The 19,778-nt window shown below is 53.4% G+C and overlaps 2 protein-coding genes across 2 annotated transcripts in view; one reads left to right on the top strand and one right to left on the bottom strand.

Annotated features, from left to right (window-relative positions):
- The window catches only part of LOC123755367 (glutathione S-transferase 1-1), a 52,062-nt gene that overhangs the window by 28,651 nt on the left and 3,633 nt on the right, over window positions 1-19,778 (bottom strand). The window lies entirely within an intron of this gene.
- The window catches only part of LOC138366799 (uncharacterized protein in mobD 3'region-like), a 61,988-nt gene continuing 48,232 nt past the window's right edge, over window positions 6,023-19,778 (top strand). The window contains exons 1-2 of the mRNA XM_069328082.1: window positions 6,023-6,142; window positions 6,252-6,485. Of these exons, the coding sequence (XP_069184183.1) occupies window positions 6,023-6,142; window positions 6,252-6,485 (354 nt within the window). The remainder of the gene's footprint in view (window positions 6,143-6,251; window positions 6,486-19,778) is intronic.

A 19,778-nucleotide genomic window follows, 5' to 3' on the forward strand; every position in this document is an offset into this window, starting at 1 on the left:
CCTCCTACAACAGTCACCATCCCCCTCCTTTCCTCCTACAACAGTCACCATCCCCCCCTTCCCTCCTACAACAGTCACCATCCCCCCCTTCCCTCCTACAACAGTCACCATCCCCCCTCCCTCCCTCCTACAACAGTCACCATCCCCCCTCCCTCCCTCCTACAACAGTCACCATCCCCCCCTCCCTCCCTCCTACAACAGTCACCATCCCCCCCTCCCTCCCTCCTACAACAGTCACCATCCCCCCTCCCTCCCTCCTACAACAGTCACCATCCCCCTCCTTTCCTCCTACAACAGTCACCATCCCCCTCCTTTCCTCCTACAACAGTCACCATCCCCCTCCTTTCCTCCTACAACAGTCACCATCCCCCTCCTTTCCTCCTACAACAGTCACCATCCCCCCCCTTCCCTCCTACAACAGTCACCATCCCCCCCCTTCCCTCCTACAACAGTCACCATCCCCCCCTTCCCTCCTACAACAGTCACCATCCCCCCTCCCTCCCTCCTACAACAGTCACCATCCCCCCTCCCTCCCTCCTACAACAGTCACCATCCCCCCCTCCCTCCCTCCTACAACAGTCACCATCCCCCCCTCCCTCCCTCCTACAACAGTCACCATCCCCCCCTCCCTCCCTCCTACAACAGTCACCATCCCCCCCTCCCTCCCTCCTACAACAGTCACCATCCCCCCTCCCTCCCTCCTACAACAGTCACCATCCCCCTCCTTTCCTCCTACAACAGTCACCATCCCCCTCCTTTCCTCCTACAACAGTCACCATCCCCCTCCTTTCCTCCTACAACAGTCACCATCCCCCTCCTTTCCTCCTACAACAGTCACCATCCCCCTCCTTTCCTCCTACAACAGTCACCATCCCCCTCCTTCCCTCCTACAACAGTCACCACTCATTACAGCCTCCCCTTGTGTCTCCCACACACCAGTTACAGCGCCGCTCCTGTGCCAGGCAAGTCCAGTACGGGCTCACCATAGCCCGTGCTACTTGCAACTTCTAAACACCGAAATCATTTTATCGCGATATATTAATGGACAAATACACAAAATGACCAGAGCCTGACTGAGAACACTCAGAGCATAGGTTCGAACCCTCATAACGACTCTTGTGGATTTGTTCATTGGAACATTTTGTCCCAAGTAGCCGAATCTAAAACAATCTTCCCCCCCCCCGTCCCATTCCCCCAACCATCCAGCCCGCCCCACACCTCGTGCCCAATTCTTCATTTTTCCTATCCGCCTCTTCCTCTCCAACCTTGTCTATCCCAACAGCCAACACGCGGCTCCAGTTTGTACCTTGGGAGCCACAACTTCCTCACTGCCGGCAGCTACCTGGTGTTGGGTCTACTGTGAATGGTTCTCCCTTGTACGCATGGGACAAGGAGACCCCTTCCCACGTCTAAGTTCTAAGAGCTCTATATATCCCGTCAATTACCGTGGTGCCACTAATTATAGTATTTTGTCAAGTGACAAGCTTAATGTAATGGAAATTGGCGTTGTTATTTATCAGTCAAGTTAATCCACTCAACTTTGCCGTTCTTCTGCGGATCTCTAAGTATAAAGTAATGATAACCAATAAACCATTTTCCATTCACTTCCATCTATGAAAACTATCCGAAAAAATTATACCATGATCTACTCTCAAGGGTTAATATCTTAAGTGCTATACTGCTGCCCAACGCCCACGGGTGCCGACGCCCACGAAATAGAGAAACCCGCCCCAAGGATGAAGCCAGGGCCGTGACCCAGTGACTGACGAACTGCACACCTTGACTATTTCAAGGCCGCCCCCTCGGAAGAGTCTAGCATAGAGGTAAACAAGAGTGAGTGTTACTAGAGGATAGCTAATGCTTCTGCATTCGTGTCAACAGCACCAAGTAATCAGACTCAATTAGCATAATTAAGCAACTTGCGAGGTTGGTGTTTTAGATTTAGCTACTCGGCACCAACTGTCCATGTAGCACGGGTTACATGTCCATGTAGCACGGGCTACATGTCCATGTAGCACGGGTTACATGTCCATGTAGCACGGGCTACATGTCCATGTAGCACGGGTTACATGTCCATGTAGCACGGGCTACATGGACATAGCGAGCATTGTAATTGAGTTCGGTTATTCGCGATAGCCTTGTGACTGATATTTGGATCAAATTTTTTAATGAAGGTGGTGTTTCATCCTTTTCTCCCGTTTCTTTTCCGCTTCTGTTTTAGCGCACTGGTTTTAGTCTTGTTTTAATAAGATTATCTTGATGGCGGATAGACACAGCGTTCACTACGGTGTCCCATTCTTCAACTGCTTTTCTAAACTTGCGAGGGACTAGAAGGAAAATAAGGCTCAACATTCTACAGTTGTACCTTTACATCTCTGCACACTAGAACTACCTGGGACAACAACATTGTCAAGTCAGGTATGGACGCGGGGGTTCACTACCCAGACAATGGCGTGGAGTTGTGGATGAGGCGAGTGTCGTAGGTCCGGTTACGTCATCCACGGCTCCCCACGACCGTGGCGACACGAACGTCTCTAAGTGGTTAACTAACACGTCAAGCCAGTTCTAGTGTGATAACCGCTAGATTATGCGCGCGTTAAAAATCGGTCCGCTATTTATGCGCGCGTTAAAAATCGGTCCGCTATTTATGCATAAGTAAAAACTCAAACCTTATGTAACAATCTCAATTTACCCAATAATGTTACAGGAAAGACGTTACTTAGTACCCAGACCCAAGCACCATCACACCAAGGAAGGGGAGTGGGATGCCACTGTATGGTCCTGTTGTATTCAGACTCTGTCGTCAGTTTAAAGAGAGGCTCCGAGCTCTCAAGGCTGTTGCAGGTTATCACTCAGGCTATGGTGCCAATGTCAGAATTGTCAAAATGATGTACTTTGAATACATCATATCTTTAGTGGATTATGCTGCACCTCTGCTTGTTTTGATGCCTGAAAGAAAGCTTGGAGGGCTTGAAAAATTGCAGAACGAAGCCTTGAGGATAATCCTTGGGTGCCCTCGTACCACAAAGATACTTAATATGAGAAAGGAACTTAATATTCTGAGCGTTGTTGATTGTGTTACTGAAATCAACTGTCAAATTGGTATAAAAATGCTTAGGCTAACTCATCCTAATCCTTGCACAGAAGCCCTCCAGAATTTCTTTATTGAAGATCAGCATTGTTCCAAATGGATAACAAAAACTGGAACAACTCAGAATGTATGGGGTTCATGATTTGTACCAAGAGAAACAACAACGGCACTTTCCTGCACCGTGGGAGGTTACACCCTTTCCAGTTTTAATCCCTCCCTTTCCACTCAAGAAGCAAATTAGAGATCAGCCCAAACTTCGTCTTGAGGCAAAGCTCAACGCCTTAAGCCATATTGATGCTCTGTCCACAGTGCATTCTCTCTCAAATTATATACACTGATTGTTCCCTACACCGCACCACGGGTGCAGCTGGAAGTGCAGTTGTCCTGACAATGGGCGATGGCCTATACTTTGAGTGGGGAGTCCGTATAAACAACTGGGCCTCTACCCTTCAGACTGAACTATTTGCCTTGATCCTTGCACTGAAATGTGTACAAGTCTCAAAACTTGATACATTAATTGTAAGTGACTCCTTATCATCCTTAAATGCTCTCAACTCTTTAAGACATAACTGTAACATGCTCGTGGCCGAAGCTAGACACAAGTACAACAAAATTATTAAGGATGGTAACAGAGTCCATTTCATGTGGTCTCCATCTCATGTTGGCCTCCGAATGCATGATAGAGCTGATAAGTTAGCCAAAGAATCTGCCTTTAAAGGAGCCGTTGAGTGTAACCTTGGATTGTCAATGAGCAATCTGAGAGCAGCAGTACACCGAGAACTTCAACAAGATCTTGTAGATCTGAGGCAAAGTGAAACTGACACCAGTAATTCCATCTATCATCATACTATCATGCAAGAGGAGCCACACATCTATGGATCATCCAATAAAATCAGCAGACTTCTAGATGTTACTACTGCTCGGCTTAGACTCGGTTACAAGTATCTCTGGGAATTCTCATTATCTGCTGATGTAGACCTGACCAAATGTAAACTGTGTCAACAAAGTTATTCGCACACCCTCCGTCACTATGTGATGGAGTGCGAAAAGATACGTGAATTTAGAGACAATTCTATAACCAATGTTCCAGCGATGTGTCAATATTTCATTCAAAATGATCTGTTACCAGAAATTTTAGCCAAATATCCCCAGTTTGCTAACTGTAGGTAGTAACTAAGTGATTGTAACCTATCCACCGCTGCCCACTGGATGGGGGGCGGTGTGCAGGACAAACATATCAATTTTGACACAAGCTCTCCACATATGTCAGTTGCTTAATTTAGAACCTGTACTTGAGGTCGATCTCGAACCCATTGTTGATGTGATGACTTATATTGAATTTTGTAACTAGCTCATCAAGATTGTAACTTGCTTAGCTAAATGAATTGTGGGGTTCAGTCCCTGAGCCCATTATGTGCCTCTGTAACCCTTTCCACTACCGCCCACAAGATGGGTATGGGGTGCATAATAAATGAACTAAACTAAAACAACTTAACAGACATCTTGCCAATGGCACTAGAGCCTGACCGGACCCCGAACTCGGGTTTCATGTTCCAGACCTTCCAAGCAACGTGTTGGCACGAAAACTAATGGACAAAAGCCAGTAACTAAAGCATAGTTACGGTGACTGCTCTAGACATGGTACAATAAGCAGAAACATGGTACCGGAGAAAATTAGTATGCATAGTAGGCCTTCACCCTAGTGATCAGTATTCCTCCACGACCAGTCCTGGGGCTCACCCTGAGACTCCAGACAGCGTGTGCACCTCCACCAGGATGTGTTGCCGAGCTGTGTTGAGAGTCTGGGGGGAGGATGGTAACAGTAATGAAAGAGGATGACAAAGCAAGGAAGAATGCCACAAGCTTCACGAATGGTTCAACAACTGGCTGCTCGGGTTCACTCCAGGCAAGTGCAAGCAAGTCAAGAAAAGTTGATTATAGAAAACCTGGCAAGGAGATACCACATCTAGAGCGCTATACCCAAGGAAGACAATGCTCTAATTACGTTATACCAATACTCGTATACATATCTTTAACATGTTGCTCTCACCAAAGTAAACAAGAATTCCGAAACTTGCACACAAGACCACTATTGGAGTGTGTAGCCCAAGTACTGAGCCTCCCACCATGAAGATAACACACTTAAGGTACCCAGGCGCCGAGTACGAACAACGAGGGCGACCTAAATATTGCACCAGTGGAAGAGCGAAATCTGAAAGTCTTGGACGCTTGTCATGGCAGGTACTGGATAAAGAATACATGAGCGGGAAATAAGAACAATCAATAGTAACATTAATATATATTAATGTTGTTAATGTTATCAAGAGTAACATTTGACACCATAACAAAGCTTATTGGACCCGGGTTAACACGCGGGGTATTGGCCGTTTTGTCAGGGAAAGAAATTTAACACGCCCACCCCGTGGGCGAGGAGGGGGGGGGGGGAGTTAGCGGCACAGTGGCTTCACAAACTCAACCTCACTTAATTTAACTAAGCAATTTTTTAAAGCTAGTTACATATTTTATTACACACACGTACATATATATATATATTGCATACATGCTTATATACCCATACATATGTATATTGTGACCTATGCACACACTTTTATACATGTGTATATACTATAGAACTATGACAATGGGTGGCCCCAAGATAATAGCCGTAATTTATAACCCTACATTAAATGATAAAAGACCCAGACAAGAGTGATAGAAACAAGACAATCATTAATATAATAAAGAGACAAGATCAGTTGCCTGCAGGAATGGATCCAGACTTATAATCATGGATGACTTCAACCACGGAAAGATAGACGGAGACTGAGGGACCCACCTGGAGGAGCAGATACATGGAGAGCTAAACTCTTGCAAGTGGCAACAAGAAAATGAGCCAACATGTGAAGGGACGAACAAGAATGAGAGGCAATGATGAACCAGCTAGACTACCTGATATTCACCTTGAATGAGTCAGAAATAAAGGAAGTCAAATTTGAAGCCCCTGTGGGATTGAGCGCCTACAGTGTATTGGCATTTGAGTATCTGGTGGAGGTAATAACTTATCCAAGGATGGTATCAAAAAGGAAAAAAGACTAAAGTTACCGAAGAGGAAACTATGATGAGATAAGGAACTTCCTAATGTGAATTCCGTGGGAAACAGAACTCAGAAAAGACTGTACAGGATATGGACTACGTCACACAGAAGTGCCAGGAAGCTGCAGACAGGTTTATCTCGGCCCAAAATGAGAAAAATGAAAAGCAACAGAAGAATCTATGGTTGAATCAAGCATGTAAGAAAGCAAATCAATCAAGTACAAGAACATTGGGAAACTACAGTAATAACAGAACACCAGACAGCAGAGGTAGTTACCAGAGGGCCAGGAATGAGTACCAAGTGAGGAGGGAGGCAGAGTATAAAAAATGGACGACATCGCAAGTAAAGCCAAGATCAAACCAAAATTGCTCCAGTCACATCGAGAAAGACAGCAGTGAAGGAACAAGTGATGAAACAAGAAAGGGGGATAACAGAGAATGACAAGGTGGTGTGTGAAAAAACATGAGAATCCAGGAGCGATAATAGAGCAAGATATCGTCCCTGAATCGAGAGGGGCGGTAAACCAAGCAACTTCTGAGGAATTTGAGCTTACCTTTGAGCTTTGACCAATGAGGTCAAAAGAAATCTGTTGGAGCTGAATGGGACAAAGGCTGTTAGGCTTGACAATCTCACCGTGGATGCTAATAGAGGGTGCAGAAGAATTAAGTGTGAAACTATTGTAAAGTGATTAACAGGTCACTGGAAAAATGAGACCTACCGGAAAGCTGGAAGATGGCTAATGTAGTCCCAATATACAAAATGGGTGACAAGCAAGAGGTACTGAACTACAGGCCAGTTTCCCTAACTTGTATACCATGCAAGGTGATGGAGAAGATAGTGAGGTAAAAGCTCTTAAAATGTCCAGAAAGAAGCAGCTTTGTAACACTACCAGCATGGGTTCAGAGATGGTAAATCGTGCCTCATAAGTGTAATAGAATTCTATCACAGACGACACAAATTATTCAAGAAAGAAGGGTGGACAGACTGCATTTTCCTAAGACTGTCAGAAAGCGTTTGACAGTACCCCATAAGTGTGTTATAAAAGTTGGAGATACTGGCTGGAATAAAGGTATGGCGCTCCAGTGGATAAGGGAACAGCAACAGGAAACGCCGAGTAACTGAGGAGGAAGACAGAGGAGCGAGATGTCACCAGCGGGGTCCCACAGGGCGCTATACTTGGATCCATCCTGTTTCTGATATATGTAAACTATTTTCCTGTGTGTATAGACTCATTCCTCTCTGTTTGCTGATAATGTAAACATTATTAGAAGAATAAAGACAGATGAAGATAGACTACAGGACGACATGGACAAACTGGAGGAATGGTCTAGAAAATGGCTATTAACATTTAACTCGGGAAAGTGTAGAGTAATATTTGGCAAAGGGAGCAGGAGACTGAACACAAGATACCATCTGGGAGGTGAAATCCTGCAAGAGTCAAAGAATGATCTGGGGGTTGATATCACACCGAACCTGTCCCAAAAAGTCCACATCAAAATGATATCAGCGGCATATGCTAGATTGTCCAACATATGAACTGCCTTTATATATTTATGTAAGGAATCATTGAGAACCTTGTATGCCATTTATGTCAGACCAATGCTGAAATATGCAGCTCCAGCTTTAACTCCATACCTAGTTGAGCACAAGACAAGATTCAGAAGTGTTCCACCACACTGGTCCCAGCAGTGAGAGGTATGAGTTACGAGGAAATGCTATGGGAACTAAACTTCACGTCTCAGGAAGACAGAAGAGTTAGGGGAAACATGATCACGACCTACAAAATTATCAGTGATTGACAGTGGACAAAAACTATTTAGCCTGACAGCTGGGTGGACAGCGTTTCGGATTCTTAGTCCTGAGGTTCCGGGTTCGATCCCCGGTGGAGGCGGAGACACTTGGGCAAAATCTTTCTTTCACCCTGATGACCCCGTTACCTAACACTAAATAGGTACCTTTGAGTTAGACAGCTGCTACGGGCTGCTTCCTGGGGGTGGAGGCCTGGTCGAGGACCGGGCCGCGGGGACTCTAAAGCCTCGAAATTATCTCAATATAAGCATAGGCGGAAACAGGAACAAAGGGACACGGGTGGAAATTCGGTACCCAAATGAGCCACAGACATTAGAAAGAACTTTTATTGTCAGTAGTTAAATAGAATGCATCATGCACTGTAGGATGTGGTGGAGGCTGACTCCATACACAGTTTCAAATATAGATATGATAGAGCCCAGTAGGCTCAGGAACCTGTACACCAGTTGACTGACGGTCGAGAGGCGGGACTAAAAGGTCCTTTGCTCCTTCCACGAGGTCCGAAGCTCAACCCCCGCAAGCACAACTCGGCAAGCATACATACTGAATAACTACAATGAAAGGCGAGTAATGCCAAAGTGCTTTCAACACATCAGAGCCGTATTCAGCAGTAAGAAAAAATTAATCAAGGAAGATAATATAGGGAGGCCCGCATGGTGCCAGAACGGGTGGCGGGAGAGAAGTGGGTAAGGAGGGAGGAAGGGAGAAGTGGTTAAGGAGGGAGGGAGGGAGAAGTGGTTAAGGAGGGAGGGAGGAGAAGTGGGTAAGGAGGGAGGGAGGGAGAAGTGGGTAAGGAGGGAGGAGGGAGGGAGAAGTGGGTAAGGAGGGAGGGAGGGAGAAGTGGGTAAGGAGGGAGGGAGGGAGGGAGAAGTGGGTAAGGAGGGAGGGAGGGAGGGAGAAGTGGGTAAGGAGGGAGTGAGGGAGGGAGAAGTGGGTAAGGAGGGAGGGAGGGAGGGAGAAGTGGGTAAGGAGGGAGGTAGGGAGGGAGAAGTGGGTAAGGAGGGAGGTAGGGAGAAGTGGGTAAGGAGGGAGGTAGGGAGAAGTGGGTAAGGAGGGAGGGAGGGAGAAGTGGGTAAGGAGGGAGGGAGGGAGAAGTGGGTAAGGAGGGAGGGAGGGAGAAGTGGGTAAGGAGGCAGCCAGATCAAATTATCACCTGTAAGTCACCTGCGGAAATGCCTGATGGTAAGATACAACAACGGAAGGAAGCACAAGATATAAAACAGGTCCTGGGAACCTGAAATAAGAAAACCCGTAAAGTTACATTTTAAAATGTGAAAAACTAACTACATTTTATGTTATACTAACATTAACTACAATAAACCTATTGTTACCACAAGATACTGGGCAGAGGAAAAAAATTTCAGACCTAAACGTAAATGCACCAGTGTACAGGCCGTAAGGAAATATTCAATGTAACAAACCTTTCTGTGCCACATACTATAGGGCAGTGGGAACATTTCCACTAACCTAACGGGAAATGTCGCAGTGTATAAGGAGGAAAAAAACGACGCTAACAAACGTTTGTGCAATATTGGAAATTATGAAGGGATCGAGACGATACAAGTCAGGGCTAACATTTAAGGTATTGGGAAGGGACGGGAACTATCAGGAGGAAGCGCAAAGTCATTGCGACCCTTTTTTTTTTTAATTTTGTCCCGAAGAGCGAGTTTATTGGGCAGCGCCACTCATCTTGAGTGCGCCACCACCATAGCAGCATGTACAACACTCCCCAATAGGAAAAAAACCCGCTTGATTGTTTATCCTGTCACTTGTACCCAGACTTTGTAGCACTTGGCATGATCTGGATAAGAAATAATTTGGGAGGTGGTCCTCATTCAGATTTCGTTCGACAAAGCCACTACAGTGAACTATTCTTTTCGAGGCATTTCAATCAGCGGAGTGGTCAGCAAGACCAACTTTTAGAAAAACTGCATTATATTACTGTGCAGTTCTAAGTGAATACTGATGCTGACACACCCGGGTCTGGAGTAGTTTTACAGTCTGGCCCATCTATTTGCAATCAGTTTTTTTAAATCGATCAGATATACGCAACGTGTTAAGGCAATAAGGGAGTTTTAAATTAAAATGGATTTTACTGCATTATTGTTTTTCCATCACTAAGGTTGTCATTAAATATCTTGAAAGGTCTGGGGAAGTTCAGCCAGCCCTTCAGAATAGGACAGCACAGGCGAGTTCAAGTTTCAGTTGGACTCGAGTTTAATTACAAAAGGTTCGTTGTGCCTGGTTAAAAAGAGAACATCGATTTAGGATATATATTTTGGTCAATGTTTCGTTAGTGAATTCTGGGCTGCAAACCCATAGGCCTTCCAAATACATGTTAGAGAACACGAATATTTGACTAATGTGGTGGTTGGTATAACAATGCACACTACAGCACACATTTGTAGCTTTTTGTAAAAATTAAGCTTGAAAGATCTATTGTTCTTGTAAATCATGATGTCCAAGAAGGGTACAGACCCATGTTCCTCTTTCTCGATCCACACACTGCTCTGGTGGTGGTCTACTGTTCACCCCCCCCCCCTCCTGCTGGTGGTGGTCTACTGTTCACCCCCCCCCCTCCTGCTGGTGGTGGTCTACTGTTCACCCCCCCCCTCCTGCTGGTGGTGGTCTACTGTTCACCCCCCCCCTCCTGCTGGTGGTGGTCTACTGTTCACCCCCCCCTCCTGCTGGTGGTGGTCTACTGTTCACCCCCCCCTCCTGCTGGTGGTGGTGGTACTGTTCACCCCCCCCCTCCTGCTGGTGGTGTTCTACTGTTCACCCCCCTCCTCCTGCTGGTGGTGGTCTACTGTTCACCCCCCCCCCCTCCTGCTGGTGGTGGTCTACTGTTCACCCCCCCCTCCTGCTGGTGGTGGTGGTCTGTTCACCCCCCCCCCTCCTGCTGGTGGTGGTCTACTGTTCACCCCCCCCTCCTGCTGGTGGTGGTCTACTGTTCACCCCCCCCTCCTGCTGGTGGTGGTGGTCTGTTCACCCCCCCCCCTCCTGCTGGTGGTGGTCTACTGTTCACCCCCCCCCCTCCTGCTGGTGGTGGTCTACTGTTCACCCCCCCCTCCTGCTGGTGGTGGTCTACTGTTCACCCCCCCCCTCCTGCTGGTGGTGGTCTACTGTTCACCCCCCCCCCTCCTGCTGGTGGTGGTCTACTGTTCACCCCCCCCCCTCCTGCTGGTGGTGGTCTACTGTTCACCCCCCCCCCTCCTGCTGGTGGTGGTCTACTGTTCACCCCCCCCCCTCCTGCTGGTGGTGGTCTACTGTTCACCCCCCCCCCTCCTGCTGGTGGTGGTCTACTGTTCACCCCCCCTCCTGCTGGTGGTGGTGGTCTGTTCACCCCCCCCCCTCCTGCTGGTGGTGGTCTACTGTTCACCCCCCCCCCTCCTGCTGGTGGTGGTCTACTGTTCACCCCCCCCCTCCTGCTGGTGGTGGTCTACTGTTCACCCCCCCCTCCTGCTGGTGGTGGTCTACTGTTCACCCCCCCCCCTCCTGCTGGTGGTGGTCTACTGTTCACCCCCCCCCCTCCTGCTGGTGGTGGTCTACTGTTCACCCCCCCCCTCCTGCTGGTGGTGGTCTACTGTTCACCCCCCCCCCTCCTGCTGGTGGTGGTCTACTATTCACCCCCCCCCTCCTGCTGGTGGTGGTGGTCTGTTCACCCCCCCCCCTCCTGCTGGTGGTGGTCTACTGTTCACCCCCCCCCTCCTGCTGGTGGTGGTCTACTGTTCACCCCCACCTCCTGCTGGTGGTGGTCTACTGTTCACCCCCCCCCCCTCCTGCTGGTGGTGGTCTACTGTTCACCCCCCCCCTCCTGCTGGTGGTGGTCTACTGTTCACCCCCCCCTCCTGCTGGTGGTGGTCTACTGTTCACCCCCCCCCTCCTGCTGGTGGTGGTCTACTGTTCACCCCCCCTCCTGCTGGTGGTGGTCTACTGTTCACCCCCCCCCTCCTGCTGGTGGTGGTCTACTGTTCACCCCCCCCCCTCCTGCTGGTGGTGGTCTACTGTTCACCCCCCCCTCCTGCTGGTGGTGGTCTACTGTTCACCCCCCCCCTCCTGCTGGTGGTGGTCTACTGTTCACCCCCCCCCTCCTGCTGGTGGTGGTCTACTGTTCACCCCCCCCCTCCTGCTGGTGGTGGTCTACTGTTCACCCCCCCCCCTCCTGCTGGTGGTGGTCTACTGTTCACCCCCCCCCCCTCCTGCTGGTGGTGGTCTACTGTTCACCCCCCCCCTCCTGCTGGTGGTGGTCTACTGTTCACCCCCCCCCCTCCTGCTGGTGGTGGTCTACTGTTCACCCCCCCCTCCTGCTGGTGGTGGTGGTCTGTTCACCCCCCCCCCTCCTGCTGGTGGTGGTCTACTGTTCACCCCCCCCCTCCTGCTGGTGGTGGTCTACTGTTCACCCCCCCCTCCTGCTGGTGGTGGTCTACTGTTCACCCCCCCCCTCCTGCTGGTGGTGGTCTACTGTTCACCCCCCCCCCTCCTGCTGGTGGTGGTCTACTGTTCACTTCCCCCCCCCTCCTGCTGGTGGTGGTCTACTGTTCACCCCCCCCCTCCTGCTGGTGGTGGTCTACTGTTCACCCCCCCCCTCCTGCTGGTGGTGGTGGTCTGTTCACCCCCCCCCCTCCTGCTGGTGGTGGTCTACTGTTCACCCCCCCCCCTCCTGCTGGTGGTGGTCTACTGTTCACCCCCCCCCTCCTGCTGGTGGTGGTCTACTGTTCACCCCCCCCCCTCCTGCTGGTGGTGGTCTACTGTTCACCCCCCCCCTCCTGCTGGAGGTGGTCTACTGTTCACCCCCCCCCCCCCTCCTGCTGGTGGTGGTCTACTGTTCACCCCCCCCCTCCTGCTGGTGGTGGTCTACTGTTCACCCCCCCCTCCCTCCCACATAGCGCGCATGGAAAAACTGAATCAGACCTCAACGGAGATTTTTTACTTTAATTACATTCAACCTGCACACCTTATAATTACATTCAACCTGCACACCTTATAATTAAGGTCAGCTGGTTACAAAATCTCCAATTTCAATTTTCACGTTTACAATAAATTACAAGTTGAAGTTGCTAAATCAAAATTTTGTTTCCTTCAAAATGTTTTTTCAATTCCAGTCACAGCTGCCTAACGACTTGGGCTGGACGGTAGGGAGGCGGTCTCGCTTCATGCAGGTCGGCGTTCATTCCTCGACCGTCCAAGTGGTTGGACAACATTCCCTTTCACCCGTCCCATCCCAAACCCTTATCCTGACCCCTTCCATGGGCTATATAGCCATAAAGGCTTTGTGCTTTCCCTGATAATTCCCTCTCCCTCCAGAGCTTGGTAACCAGGAGTCCCAGGAGACAGTCCTGGTGTATATCTCTTACAATCAGAGATAGACTTGTTTGAACCACATTTAAGCTCATAATAACCAAGCTTTAATCAACACAGCGTAACCACCCCCCCCCCTCCACCAACACTATGTGCCTCTAAATGTTAACAAGTCCCCAGGATACAGCAACCCCCTACCCCCCCCCTCCACCACACGCCCCGAACCGGCACCACGGTCAAGCCGGCACCAGATCCCCTTCCCCGACCAGTCGCAGTATCTATCCGGCTGTTGATTGATGCCTTCCTGTGGTGGAGGCCCCAAGGACACACATTCTTCCACGTCCTTCATTCACCTCCAGACTGAGCCAGAGGTCCGGGCAGCATCACTAAAGCCTGTAGCTCACAACGGAATACAGTGCTATAACGAGCACACACAATTAAGGCCGATGCTGGTGTGCTGACAAGTTGCTACGAGCATTTGAGGGGATTCTGGTAATTCAACTGTATTTGGACGCTGTGGATAGTAGAGTCTAAATCAAAGGTTACTTTGAGGTTTCCACAACTTTGGTTATGGTAAGTCTAAATCACCAAATTCTCACATTCGAGAATTGGCAACGAGGGTGTCAGTGGTGCCAGTAACGCTGGTGGCGGGTGTTTTACCTAGTGGTGGTGAGGGGGGGGGGGCAACTAGCCAGAGGAACAAGATATTACCCATCCCGTGAGCGGCAGTGCACCCCCCCCCCCATCCCCCTCGTTTTAACACCATAAATGTTTTGTTTTATTTTACAAATAACGAGAGTCAAGTCACAATATATTGGAGGAACCAGACAGGCGCCCTTTAGCAATTAAGAAGTCACACCTTAAGAGATTTAATGGTCAGAGGTTGAGTAGGCGTCAGGTCCTGTGAAGTGACCTTGCTTTCTGCCAAGCTGATAATTGCAACCACTGACTATCTTTCCATCAAACAAGCCGCTGTTCAGGCGTAATAGCCTTTGGTTATCTCCTTGGTAGGCGGAGCTTAGCTCCCGGTTCCCCATAAATACCCGTGGAACGGTACATTTGTAGACTATGCAGGGCAGCGATAACCAGACCGCTACTGTTAGTTTAGTTCATTTATTATGCACCCCATACCCATCTTGTGGGCGGTAGTGGAAAGGGTTACAGAGACGCATAATGGGCTCAGGGACTGAACCCCACAATTCATTTAGCTAAGCAACTCTGGAGAGAGGTTCCCTCAGCCAGACTAGGCCTGTCAGGCCGGTTGGGGATTGTCAGCCGTAACCCCCCCCCCTTCAACCAACTTAGTCTCAGACTTTGGTGAGTGACCTTGTAAGGTGACGTATATTGTGATCTCAACTTAGGGGTTGTGTGATGTTCAGGGGCAGTCGGTCGTAGTGCTCTCAATTTTGTGTGTGGTGACTCATGTGTATTAATAATGACATATTGAACAGCAAGTGAAATGAGTGAATTATGATACCAATAATAGTAAGTATATAATTAACTTCATTTTGTAAATTGTCTAATTCTGACCCTTAGATCTTGGATTTTGCAAGCTAGAGTGGAGAGCACTAAACTTTACTAGCTTAAGATTTGGACATGAACATTCTTGGTTATAAGAGTTATATTCGTACAGCGGGTATAACACCAGATAACTTGTACAGACAAGCTTCATTCCTTGTCTTGTAGTTAGCTAGAATGAATGGTGGCAGCAACTAACAACCTTCTATTTCCTATTTTTACCTTTTATCTTTCTACTATTCTAGAACTTACTTTCTACTCTTCCACTTTCCTAAGTCTCATTCTCTCCCTCCCATTCTAAACTTTCCTTTTCCCCCTGACCATACTCCTCACACCTCCATTCCACCTCACTACCTCCCTCACCCCATGCCTATTCTCAATTCTTCATTTCTTTTCTTCTTCCATTTTCTGATAAGTTACACTGGACCCATCCCGTGAGGGTGGAGTGGGGGGGGGGGGGGGGACCGTGCACACCCCCGGACCCATCCCGTGGGGGGGGGGGGACCGTGCACACCCCCGGACCCATCCCGTGGGGGGGGGGGGGGACCGTGCAAACCCCCGGACCCATCCCGTGGGGGGGGGGGACCGTGCACACCCCCGGACCCATCCCGTGGGGGGGGGGGGGGGACCGTGCAAACCCCCCGGACCCATCCCGTGGCGGGGGGGGGACCGTGCACACCCCCGGACCCATCCCGTGGGGGGGGGTCCGTGCACACCCCCGGACCCATCCCGTGGGGGGGGGGTCCGTGCACACCCCCGTACCCATTCCATGGAGAGGGGCCGTGCACACCCCCGGACCCATCCCGTGGGGGCCGTGCACACCCCCCGGACCCATCCCGTGGGGGCCGTGCACACCCCCCGGACCCATCCCGTGGGGGCCGTGCACACCCCCCGGACCCATCCCGTGGGGGCCGTGCACACCCCCCGGACCCATCCCGTGGGGGCCGTGCACACCCCCGGACCCATCCCGTGGGGGCCGTGCACACCCCCGGACCCATCCCGTGGGGGCCGTGCACACCCCCGGACCCATCCCGTGGGGGCCGTGCACACCCCCGGACCCATCCCGTGGGGGCCGTGCACACCCCCGGACCCATCCCGTGGGGGCCGTGCACACCCCCGGACCCATCCCGTGGGGGCCGTGCACACCCCCGGACCCATCCCGTGGGGGCCGTGCACACCCCCGGACCCATCCCGTGGGGGCCGTGCACACCCCCGGACCCATCCCGTGGGGGCCGTGCACACCCCCGGACCCATCCCGTGGGGGCCGTGCACACCCCCGGACCCATCCCGTGGGGGCCGTGCACACCCCCGGACCCATCCCGTGGGGGCCGTGCACACCCCCGGACCCATCCCGTGGGGGCCGTGCACACCCCCGGACCCATCCCGTGGGGGCCGTGCACACCCCCGGACCCATCCCGTGGGGGCCGTGCACACCCCCGGACCCATCCCGTGGGGGCCGTGCACACCCCCGGACCCATCCCGTGGGGGCCGTGCACACCCCCGGACCCATCCCGTGGGGGCCGTGCACACCCCCGGACCCATCCCGTGGGGGCCGTGCACACCCCCGGACCCATCCCGTGGGGGCCGTGCACACCCCCGGACCCATCCCGTGGGGGCCGTGCACACCCCCGGACCCATCCCGTGGGGGCCGTGCACACCCCCGGACCCATCCCGTGGGGGCCGTGCACACCCCCGGACCCATCCCGTGGGGGCCGTGCACACCCCCGGACCCATCCCGTGGGGGCCGTGCACACCCCCGGACCCATCCCGTGGGGGCCGTGCACACCCCCGGACCCATCCCGTGGGGGCCGTGCACACCCCCGGACCCATCCCGTGGGGGCCGTGCACACCCCCGGACCCATCCCGTGGGGGCCGTGCACACCCCCGGACCCATCCCGTGGGGGCCGTGCACACCCCCGGACCCATCCCGTGGGGGCCGTGCACACCCCCGGACCCATCCCGTGGGGGCCGTGCACACCCCCGGACCCATCCCGTGGGGGCCGTGCACACCCCCGGACCCATCCCGTGGGGGCCGTGCACACCCCCGGACCCATCCCGTGGGGGCCGTGCACACCCCCGGACCCATCCCGTGGGGGCCGTGCACACCCCCGGACCCATCCCGCGGGGGCCGTGCACACCCCCGGACCCATCCCGCGGGGGCCGTGCACACCCCCGGACCCATCCCGCGGGGGCCGTGCACACCCCCGGACCCATCCCGCGGGGGCCGTGCACACCCCCGTGTAACGGGGGGTGGGGGAAATAGCTCTATCTTGTCCATTATTCCACCCCCCCAGTTAAAAAACGAGGCCGGGGGAAACAGCTCTCTCTAGTCCGTTATCCCGTCCCCAGTTAGCTAACTATTCTAGAGCACCTCCAGAGTTCCTAAGGCAACCTCTCTGGTTCAACACCTTGTAACCTAGGTATTTGACTACCTAGGTGCTAAGACTACAAGGCGCCGTAACTGGATCAGCTACCCGAAACTCTAGAGAGAACTCTAGAATACAGAATCATTGCCACAAACGTATAAGAGAAAACGAAAGGAAAGAAATGAATAGTGAAGTAATTAGTGAGGGCTTGGGGGTGAGAGGGAGAGAGGTGGGAGGAGCGAGGAGGGTCATTAGTTGAAAGTGAGAGTTTAGAGAGGGGGTGGAGGGAGAGGTGTAGATAGGTAGAAGTAGAAGAGTAGATAGTAGAAGTAGAAGAGTAGATAGTAGAAGACGAAATGCTGCCACCATCCATTCATGATCATTACATACAAGACAAGGAATGGAACTTGCCTGTATCACAAAATTCTCAAAGGATGTTATCATGAGTTCATTATTAGTATGTTCCCTCTGTACCATGTATCAACTCCTTAAAATCAGGGAACCAATAATCCCCGAGGCTTTCTCACCTCCTCAACTCAAAGCTCTAGGGCACAAAGTTAAACACAATTTAAATAATAAATTCATAATTATATTTCACATGAAGTATCATAATATAAGCAATCCAATTCAAATGTTAAAGAGAGTCATCATCCAAGAATTCGAGAACCCTACAACTTGACTGCCCCTGATCATCACACAACATATGTAAACACGACCAAGTCACCTCACTGTTCACTCACCGAGGACGGAGTCTAAGTTGAATAGAGAGGGGGGGGGGTCTGTAGTTGACAGAGACTCCCGCCCTTGCCGGCCGACAGCCTCCCTGATAGGGACGTCGTCTCTGCTCTCGTCTGCTCTTCTCTTGATGCTGTTCTGTCTGTCAATGCTCCATGCTCGATAGTTCTCCGAGTATTTATTGGGGAACCTAGTAGCTAACTCCGCCCACAAGTAGATAGCCTCCGGCACTACCAAGCCACTCCTTAAACGTCGGCATGTTTGAAGGCTACCCGGCTCCAATTATACGCTTAGCGGAAGCAAGGTGAAATTATCATGATCTGACCTCAGGTCACTTGGGGTCATTAACGGTTAGAGGTGTGAGATCTCAGGCAGACAACTGGCGCCTCTCAGATCCTTGTCTGTGACTCGTGTACTCTATATATATTTTAAATAAACTAACCCAAACACTTTTACAGTGTTACACCCGGACCCATCCCGCGGGGGCCGTGCACACCCCCGGACCCATCCCGCGGGGGCCGTGCACACCCCCGGACCCATCCCGCGGGGGCCGTGCACACCCCCGGACCCATCCCGCGGGGGCCGTGCACACCCCCGGACCCATCCCGCGGGGGCCGTGCACACCCCCGGACCCATCCCGCGGGGGCCGTGCACACCCCGGACCCATCCCGCGGGGGCCGTGCACATTCCCGGACCCATCCCGCGGGGGCCGTGCACACCCCCGGACCCATCCCGCGGGGGCCGTGCACACCCCCGGACCCATCCCGCGGGGGCCGTGCACACCCCCGGACCCATCCCGCGGGGGCCGTGCACACCCCCGGACCCATCCCGCGGGGGCCGTGCACACCCCCGGACCCATCCCGCGGGGGCCGTGCACACCCCCGGACCCATCCCGCGGGGGCCGTGCACACCCCCGGACCCATCCCGCGGGGGCCGTGCACACCCCCGGACCCATCCCGCGGGGGCCGTGCACACCCCCGGACCCATCCCGCGGGGGCCGTGCACACCCCCGGACCCATCCCGCGGGGGCCGTGCACACCCCCGGACCCATCCCGCGGGGGCCGTGCACACCCCCGGACCCATCCCGCGGGGGCCGTGCACACCCCCGGACCCATCCCGCGGGGGCCGTGCACACCCCCGGACCCATCCCGCGGGGGCCGTGCACACCCCCGGACCCATCCCGCGGGGGCCGTGCACACCCCCGGACCCATCCCGCGGGGGCCGTGCACACCCCCGGACCCATCCCGCGGGGGCCGTGCACACCCCCGGACCCATCCCGCGGGGGCCGTGCACACCCCCGGACCCATCCCGCGGGGGCCGTGCACACCCCCGGACCCATCCCGCGGGGGCCGTGCACACCCCCGGACCCATCCCGCGGGGGCCGTGCACACCCCCGGACCCATCCCGCGGGGGCCGTGCACACCCCCGGACCCATCCCGCGGGGGCCGTGCACACCCCCGGACCCATCCCGCGGGGGCCGTGCACACCCCCGGACCCATCCCGCGGGGGCCGTGCACACCCCCGGACCCATCCCGCGGGGGCCGTGCACACCCCCGGACCCATCCCGCGGGGGCCGTGCACACCCCCGGACCCATCCCGCGGGGGCCGTGCACACCCCCGGACCCATCCCGCGGGGGCCGTGCACACCCCCGGACCCATCCCGCGGGGGCCGTGCACACCCCCGGACCCATCCCGCGGGGGCCGTGCACACCCCCGGACCCATCCCGCGGGGGCCGTGCACACCCCCGGACCCATCCCGTGAGGGCCGTGCACACCCCCGGACCCATCCCGAGGGGGCCGTGCACACCCCCGGACCCATCCCGTGGGGGCCGTGCACACCCCCGGACCCATCCCGTGGGGGCCGTGC

The sequence above is a fragment of the Procambarus clarkii genome, chromosome 20 (assembly GCF_040958095.1).
Source record: "Procambarus clarkii isolate CNS0578487 chromosome 20, FALCON_Pclarkii_2.0, whole genome shotgun sequence".
Lineage (NCBI taxonomy): Eukaryota > Metazoa > Arthropoda > Malacostraca > Decapoda > Cambaridae > Procambarus > Procambarus clarkii.